This window comes from Syngnathoides biaculeatus, chromosome 3 (genome assembly GCF_019802595.1).
Source record: "Syngnathoides biaculeatus isolate LvHL_M chromosome 3, ASM1980259v1, whole genome shotgun sequence".
NCBI lineage: Eukaryota > Metazoa > Chordata > Actinopteri > Syngnathiformes > Syngnathidae > Syngnathoides > Syngnathoides biaculeatus.
The window spans coordinates 5,574,241-5,583,577 of record NC_084642.1 but is presented as its reverse complement, the minus strand read 5'-3'; the positions used below and the strand labels follow the sequence as shown (position 1 = coordinate 5,583,577).

The following is a 9,337-nucleotide window of genomic DNA, read 5'->3' as shown; positions in this document are numbered from 1 at the left end:
CCCACGTTCCCTCCTTTGTGTAGTTTCACTTTGATACATTTTTTTTTTTTCCATCATTAGCATAGCTGGTCACATGAAATCTGAAAATGCTGCAAGTTAATATGATGACGAGCACTGATGAGGAACATGCAACTAAAAATGTTTAAACTCATTCAGTTGCAAGATATGACACTTTGGTCTTTACAGCTTATAAAATTCGGTGTGTTTTTATTATGTGAAAGTTTCCATTTTCGAGTGGAATAACAGCAGTAAGGATCATTTTGGAGTAATTGGACTAAACCAGACTTTAGTCTGGGTCGTCATGTCTGGAGTAGTTTGCAGTTCCACTCGATTCCATTGTTCCTTTTTATTTTCTTTAATCAACAATTTATAGTTAAGATAGAAAAATAATGACAGTCTGCTTGGCGAGTGGAGGATAACTAGATTAATTTCATAAATTACTGTACAGTGAAGCTCAAGTTTAAAGTGGTACACACAAAATATTTGGCTGGGTTGTCATCAAGTAATTTAACCAAACATGACGGCTAACCTTAAGTCATTTATGGTGTAGTGCACAGGTGTCAAACTCAAGGCCCGGGGGGCCAGATCCGGCCCGCCGCATGATTTTATGTGGCCCGCGAAGCCAAATCTAGTGTCAATTTCGGTGATTTTTGTAAAAATCGGGACAAAGATTTCAAATTGTCGTGCATCATAAATGGTAAAGTTGAGATATTGCCACCGTTTTTGTGTTACCAAACATGAATAGTTGGGGGGGGGGGAACAATTACCCTTGATTTCTGATTCCAAAACGAGTTAATAAATTCATGTAAATATGATTAGACGGTTCAATATTTTAACGGCGGTCTGAGGGAAACCGCAACTACAATGTGGCCCACGAGAAAAATGAGTTTGACACCCCTGGTTGTAGTGGTACACACGCCTGACTTTGGGGCGGGTAGCGTGAGATCGATTCCCGCTTAGTGATGGTGTTTACCTGTCCTGTGACTGGCGACCAGTTCAGAGTGTAGGCCACCTTTCGCTCAAAGCTAGCCGGGATAGGCTCCAGCTCTCATCTGGCCCTTGTGAGGATAAGCAGCTTGGATAATGGATGGATGTCTAGCCTCCTTGTAACTGCGTACTTTGGTGCATTTCCAATTCACCACCAACGGAACACAGTTCGTTCAATGTCACATATTCAAACAACGGCAAAAAAATCTTCATCTATTGGAGAAAGTATGTGTTACACCACAATGAAAACATCGCAACGACGATCACGCGTTCACATCAAACATACAAAAACAAAACATTTGACAGATTTTTACTTGTAAAAGCTACAAACAACTTTGCGCGCGCTCCTCAACTTGCGTTCTCGAACTCTTCTCTGCATCACTGCTTGGATTTTCACTCAAGTCGTCCCCGTCATTGTTCTGTGAGCGCTCTCCTTTTTCTCCAGTCGGACTTTTTGCAGAGCGTTCGTCCACGTTCTCTTCTTCCGACTCCCCGGACGAAGTCACGCCTCCGGGTGAACGGCTCCTCCTCTTGTGCTTCTTCTTGCTCTTCTTTTTGCTCTTTTTCGAGTGTTTGTGGCGCCGACGCTTCTTGGCGCCCTCCTCGTCGGGCCTCCTTTTCCCGTCTTCGTTCTCCGGGCTGTGACGTTTGCTCCTCTCGGCGTCTCCATTTCTGTCTTTTTCCCCGCCTTTATTCTGACTTTTCCCGTTTCTGTCTCGATCTCGACTCCTATTCCGGTCTCGACTTCTACTCCTGGATCTTTCTCTGCTTCGGCTTCGGTACCTATCCCTCGCCCTGTCGTAGCGCGCCGATCCGAATGAGCGCCTGCCGTCGTCTCCGCGGTGCTGCGACGTCCTCCTGTCTCGACTCCTCTCGCCGCGTCGGTCGTCTTCTCGCCTGCCGTGAGATCTCTCCGATCTCGGCGGGCTTCGGCTCCAGTGGCTCCTCCAAGATCGGTCTCCGCGTCTCTCCGAGCGTCTGTCCGAGTGTCTCTCCGACTGACTCCCCCTGTTGCTGTGGTCCGGTGATAAGCGAAGGTCCCTGTCGGCCTCCCAGAATTCATTGCCAGGGTTTCGGAATACATGCAGGAAATTACAGTGTTTCCCTTTGGGGCACTTCTTTCTGTCAAACAGTCCTGGGGGGTGCGGTGATGGGGGGTGGGGGATTAAAAAAAAAAAAAACATACAAATTTGTCACCGTCTCGGTCTGTAAAGGTGGGAAATTTCCAAGAGATTTTCACAACGTCGTTTGATAAATTTCCGTGGGAAATTAACCACAGGAGCTAACTTTGAACTCCATCAACTCCTGGTCTACTCCCATTTACCGTAATTTCCGGCCTATGAACTGCGACTTTTATCCACGCGCTTTCAACCGTGCGGTTTATGCGGCGATGCGGCCAATTTAAGCATTTTTTTCTAACGGCCACAAGAGGGCACTAAAGCGGAAAAGGTAAGAGTGAGACCGGTGGAATATATGAGCCAAGGAAATGACTTTTACCGGTCTGGCCCTGTTAGCGCTGCGCTAGCGTGTTACTGCCGTGTCTCAGTGATTTTTACCGATACATTTTTTTTAACCAGCTCTGTTAGCCTGGTGTTAGCATTAGTGTGGTGGCGCTAGCATTAGGATTAGCCCCGTGGCACTAACGTTAGCGCAGCGGCGCTAGCATTAATCTCTGTGTACTGTATTTCTTTGTAGATATCTCGTTTCAACGTGGGCACTTGTGGCTTTTACACAGCTGCGGCGTATGTACGTACCAAAGCAGGCCGGGAATTACGGTATATCAAATTCCTGTGCGTTCCCGTAGAACGTTTCAAACTTTGGAAAATTCCTGCACTCACCACAAATGGCATTCTTCCACCGTGTCACAGGACATATCTCGCAGTGGAGTTGCTTGCCAGCGTACCACCTTCCGTTAAATTTCATGAAGGCCTGTCTGCACTGCTCCTCACTAATCAGAAGACAACATATTAAAAGGTTTATTCCAATCCAGTCCGGGTCATTTATTACACAGGATTTTTTCTATGAGTCATATCCGATACTTACGTGTCAAACTGAACGTAAACATTCCCTCGCAAGTGAGGCTCGTGGTTGCAGCTGACCTAAAATCAAAGATCGCAACACATTTTTAGTCTCAACATCCTGATGAAATAATAAATTGGATTTAATCACCCTGAGTTACATTATATCCATCCATCCATTTTCGTATCCTCACGAGGGTCGTTTCGGTTTTTGTTTGTTGTTGGCGGCTTGGTAAACTCGCCAGTGTAATTTTCAACTGTAAAAGTGACCGCTGCAATGATTATTGGAGTTATGTTTGTTGTTCATGTTTTTCCATCCATCCATTTTTTTTGCCGCTTATCCCCACAAGGGTCGCGGGGAGTGCTGGAGCCTATCCCAGCTGTCAACGGGCAGGAGGCGGGGTACACCCTGAACTGGTTGGCAGCCAATCGCAGGCCACATCGAGACGCACTCACAATCACACCTGGGGGCAATTTAGAGTGTCCAATTAATGTTGCATGTTTTTGGGATGTGGGAGGAAACCGGAGTGCCCACCCGGAGAAAACCCACGCAGGCACGGGAGGAACTTGCAAACTCCACACAGGCGGGTTTGGGATTGAACTCGGGACCTCAGAACTGTGGGGCCAATGCTTTCCAGCTGCTCCACCGTGCCGCCTAGTTACATTATATTATTCTTTTTTTTTTTTTTTTTTTTTAACTACTTCTAGAGAGTATCTTCCAGGTGTACCTCAGGGCTGAGTCCTCATCCCATCTCCACGTGCATCACAAGAAATAAGCTTATAGAAAGATTAATTTCCTACATTTCTTTAGTTCAATTCAAAACGTGAAACGGCTATCATGCAGGAAAATACTATTCAGAAGACAATTTCACACCTAATATTTTTCTGTAATATTCATTAATCATTAGATTTCAAACCATTTTCCCGGCAGAAATGACTGATGTAACTTGGTGGTTATTTTCAAATCAGTTAATACAACCTCAAAAAAAACCAAAACATTTCGAGTGTTAACACCAAGTTGGCGGTCGTGACGCATTTTACCTTAAACTGGACCACCTTGCCGACAGTCCTGAACTCCGGTAGAACATCGTGGTAGAATTCGGTAAAGGACTCGTGCAGATCTTCCTCGCTGTGCTCCAGAGACGCATCCCCGTCGTAGTCGTCACGTTGAGACTGCTCCATGCCGTATGTTATGAACATAGCCCGGATCAATAGAGTGGGGCTGCTCGATGGGTAGACGTGCTTTCGAGAACATCTAAAAAAAAAAAAAAAAAAAAAATCACAATAATAATAGCAAATGTGTAATAACTGACTTTTTAACAGATTTTTTTAAATTTTCCTCAAAGATATTGTACCTGTCTCCAAATCGACAGGACCCAGTCTTGAGGAAGAAAGGGCAGTTGGCTGCATCTCGCTCCGTCCCATAATTTTCAGATTTGTCTGTGACCGGAGCTTCAGGATTCATCCACGGTCCTCCATTAGTTAGCTGCAAAACAAACAAACGCGTTTCAATTTGGGGAAAAATTGAACGTGCTCAATAACAACTTCTTTTTAAAAGCTGACGTTTGTACGTTCCTATGAGCGCCGACAGAAAAACCGTCAACATGGTGGTGAAATTTGTCACTCGGCACCAATTACCGTAATTTTCGGCGTATAAGCCGCGACTTTTATCACACGCTTTCAACCCTGTGGTTTACGCGGTGATGCGACTAATTTGTGAATTTTTCTAACAGCCGCAAGGGGGCACTAGAGCGGAAGAGGTAAAAGTGAGACCGGTGGAATATATGTGCCGAGGAAGTGACTTTTACCAGTCCGGTGTGATGGCCTGAGCACTCCCGGTGCTGAAAAGTCTTCTTGTGATTATATTTTGTAAATGTCCGGCCAGTCTGAAACGTCCCCATCCGTGCTTCAACTTGTGCCATTCGACAACTTGTCGCCGAGTATTCATGTTCGCTTTTGTTAAGCGTGTGAAATGTTTCGAAACTTACGCTGCTCGGAACACTAACTACACGGACGCCTTCTGCCTTTCATTTTTGGACCGGCTGGAACTTTCGCTAACTTGGGATACCCGCCGGGACGAACATTTGCTCATTTGGGAACACTCAACATAGGTGACTTTTCGCCGTTGTGGCTCAACTATTTTCTATCTCGCCTATTTTGTGTTAGCTATGTTATCGCGTTTGTGTTGTGTTGATGTGTGTGAGATTAAATTGTCAGAAACGCAATACAAGTGCCTTGCTGCATTTTGCTGGTTTGAACATTCACACGTAACACTGTGGACGTCTCAGAAAGAAGAACACAGCAAACATACGTATGTGTGTATATCTTTTTATCAACTTTTGGTTTAAGGTTAGGATATAACATATGTTAGCTCCCTCCATGTACAAGAAGGAGGAGGAGGAGGAATGAGAGCGGGTAATTTCCCAGTAAGCGTCGGCTTTGTACCCAGAGTTCCCTTGTTAGTAACGCACACGCGTTAATCACAAGGAGACTTTTCAGCACGGGGGAGCGCTCTGACCGTCACACCGACCCGGTTAGCGCTGCGCTAGCATGTTACTGCCGTGTCTCGGTGAGTTTTACCAGTATGTTTTTTTTTTTTTTTTCAATCAGCCCTGTGAGCGTGGTGCTAGCATTAGCGTTAATGCTAACATTAATGCAGCGGCGCTAGCGCTAAACTGTGTATCGTCTTTCTTTGTAAATATCTCGTGTTTCAATGTAGGCACTTGCGGCTTTCACAGAGGTGCGGCCTACGTATGTACCAAATGGTATTTCCTTTCCAAATGTACTGGGTGAGGCTTATAACCAGGTGCGCTCTGTAGGCCGAGAATTACGGTATATAAACCATCAACACTACACAAAGCACACAATGTAACGGCACACAACTGTCACATACACCATCAGGTGCGGTTCATAAAATAAAAAGTAAGTAAGTTTCTTTCGGCTTGTCCCGTTAGGTCTCGCCACAGCGTGACATCTCAGATGAACGCTCATATTTTACACAGTTTTTACGCCGGATGCCCTTCCTGTCAAACCCCTCTTGGGGAGTTTGGAGCAGTTCATAAAATGTATTTCTCTAATAACAAGAGCAACAACAAACGGAAAAATGCCAGTAAAATAGATGATATTCATGAAAGATCGTGATTATTAAATGTACCATATTTTCCGCACTGTAATGCGCACCTTCAATGAATGGCCTATTTTAAAACGTTTTTCATATATAAGGCGCAGCACATTATAAGGTACTTGGAATAGAAGTATAGTAGAGGCTAGAGTTATGTTATCCATCCATTAGATGGAGCTGCACTAAAGGCTCAATATTGATCCACATATAAGGTGCACCGGATTATAAAGTGCACCATCAGCTATTGAGAAAATTAAAGGCTTTTAGGTGCGCCTTATAGTGCGGAAAATACTGTATTTATGGGACAAAAAAAAAAAAAAAAGCACATAACAGGGCGGGCGGTACCTGATTTTCAGCTTCATCCAACATTTTCTGAACAGCCTCCTACAAATGGTGTAAAGAGATGTCAGGTGAAAAATGTGATTTAGGCGAAGCATATCTGTACCTTCTTGTTAAGAGCGCACTGGCAGGGACAAAAAGTCACAACATTTCCGACAAACATTACGTCAAGATGTCAAAGCTTTCTGAAGAATCATTTTCCGACACGGAACACAAAGTTAAAAGATACGTCCTTGTTGTGACAGATGCGGGAGATGGGAAAGGACTTTCTCAACGGTATCTTTGTTAAGGAGCGGGATGCGGCTTGTGCCACTTTGTCAAGGAAACATTTCATAGTGACCGACCAAGTTAAAAGCATAAAACAGATTCAATTTCATACTTCTCTTACAGCGACAGGTCAAAACTGAGGCTTGTTACCATCGTGGACTTTTTGGGGTATATCGTGGCCAGTAAGTGTACGTTTAATCGTAATAAAGTTGAAGTGGATATATTTCTCTTCGGATTTATCCTCCCACGGCTCGTTTCACCTCTCTGTCTCGCTTCTCCTGTTGCTTCTGCTCTTTTTGTTCTTCTTCTCGTCTCTGCTGAGCCTCCCATTCCTCCTTTATCTTCCGCTGCGAACAGAGCAAAAAAAAAATGTAAACATCACAACCCGGGCCCCTTGTCTGGAGCATCTGTATCGCTTAGAACTCAAGCGGGATGAGTGAATATTTTGGGTTTTTTTCCCAAAAAAATGTTTATTCGCTGGGGGTTCCGACTCTATGTGATGAAGGGGAAAATTACCTCATCCTCTTCTCTCCGTTTCCTCGCAGCCTCCTCCCTCTCAGATCTCAGACGGAATTCTTCTTGCGCAAGCCTCTCTCGCTCCAGCCACTCGTCATGCAGCCGTTGCCTGGGTCGAAAAGTGAGACGTAACTCAAACACCATCTGAACAGAATCAGTTTAGCAGTTGCGGTGCTGAGGCTTCTTCTGAGTACTCTAGGACGGCGGTCCCCAACCCCCAGGCCGTGGATCAATTGGTACTGGGCCGCCAAAGAAATAATCAATTAGTTCCACTGTATTTATTATCAAAGTCCGAACAGTCTTTTATTTTGAAAAATGACCGGATTCTCTTGGTTACATCTCGGCCACTTCAGCGCCAAGTTATTAACATCAAAGGACACACACTTAACTAGCGACTTTTTGAGGAGCTTTTTGGACATGGAGTACACACGGCTTCTCTTATACACGGAAATAAGAAGTTATCCAGAGGGAAACTGCTCGCAAGAACGTTTGAATTACGAGAGCCGCTGCAAAGATTTCTCTCAGAATAGACGCCGCCACAGGCAGCACATTCATTCACGATCACCTGTCTTTGCTGTTAAAAAGCGTTCGACCGCTACTCCCCAACCAAAAAGGACCCACAAACTGAGCAATTTATTTAATCTGTTGAAAAATTGAGAGTTTAATAATTTGTAGAGATTAAAGAGAGAGAAATCTGGAATTCCTGGTTCTCGTTCTTTACTTTTCCATGTGTATTTTTAATAAAAATGTTGGGGGCCATTGCTTGAGGGCTGAATTTGTTGTACACAGCAACAAAATAATGTTCAGATCTCTAGCCCACCTTTCAAGAACAAAACTGTCATCTTCATCGTCTTGTTCATCCATTTCATCGTTGGGATCAACAACGGTTCCATTTTGTACTTCTATAACAAAACACATGGCATGGTGTGGTAATTTTTGGCATGGTAAGATATCACAGTTAACACAAGTTGCTTTCATACCACATTCCCTGGCTCGGGCGATGGCTTGTCGTTTCCGCTTTCTTCTTTCTTTCCTAGAAGCAGCCTTGCGTTGCTTGTGACTAAATTCAATTGAAGAAACCAAAGTTAAACCACAGTTTTTAATGCTTGCGGGTTTTCACAACAGAAAATAGGTAAACTTCAATTTAACATTCTGATTATGAGTGTAAATTCAGATTTCACTACTGTCTGTATTTGCACAGGATAAGAGACTGCACATGGGCAAAATCTGCAAGTGACTAACTGCCGCCAACTGCATTTGAATAGCACTAAGCAATACTTTAGATCCTCAGTTCCTTGTCACCAATCACACCGCAAGATAAGTGGAATAGATGAGTTTTTGTGTGCGGTGGGACAGGGGAGGATACGCTAGAAAAGGTTTGCGTGCGTGTACAACCGTGATGTAAAATATACATTTAGGAAATATGCACAAATTTACAAACTAGTACCGCGATAAGCGACGAAAAGTGTACAATAGCCCGAATTACTGCTCCAAAACAGAATCATCCAATTGTGCTGAGAACATATAATTAACACCACCTTCTCGTAACGCGTTAAGTCCTAAATTCGTCACAGAACAAGATGTTAAAATACGTGCTGTCAGAAACACATTCACCTTAAAAGAGGAGCGCCGTTCGATAGAGGAGAGGATGCCATCAAAGCTATTCACAGCTAACTAGCTAGTTAGCAAATGTTTACGAGCTACGATACTTTAATATTTGCAAATGTCAAGTTATAGAACGTAAAGTTCCCCAACGTGACGCATTTTGACGCGGTTTCATTGAATCGTTGTTTCTGGCGTTAGCTAGCGTCTACATCCACATTTGTTTATCCTGACTGACGGAAGACATTCCCGGGTGAGAAACAACTACTTCCGGGTGAACAAACGTTCGAGCGACTAGTTACTTTAATAATCAATATATTTAACAAAATATTTGTCCTTAAAAACATCAATTTCCTCATATTTTATTTGTTGATTTTTTTTAATTTAAAAATAGATCGATATTAATTGTGTTAGATTCCTGAGTTTGACTTGGGTTAAGCCCGGCGATCGTAGTTAGGATAAGCAATATGCAAAATGGGTGGATAAT

At 43.7% G+C, this 9,337-nt stretch overlaps 1 protein-coding gene across 1 annotated transcript; it reads right to left on the bottom strand.

The window, feature by feature from the left end:
* Positions 1 to 1,180: 1,180 nt before the first annotated feature.
* zrsr2 (zinc finger (CCCH type), RNA-binding motif and serine/arginine rich 2) lies at positions 1,181 to 9,118 on the bottom strand. Its single transcript, XM_061813844.1, has 11 exons — positions 8,863 to 9,118; positions 8,229 to 8,308; positions 8,069 to 8,150; positions 7,249 to 7,357; positions 6,993 to 7,079; positions 6,472 to 6,510; positions 4,361 to 4,491; positions 4,047 to 4,260; positions 3,031 to 3,086; positions 2,826 to 2,935; positions 1,181 to 2,122 (listed from the first exon to the last, which is right to left on the bottom strand). Exons 1-11 carry the CDS (start codon positions 8,901 to 8,903, stop codon positions 1,311 to 1,313), a joined length of 1,761 nt encoding a protein of 586 aa, XP_061669828.1. The 5' UTR covers positions 8,904 to 9,118; the 3' UTR covers positions 1,181 to 1,310.
* Positions 9,119 to 9,337: the final 219 nt, after the last annotated feature.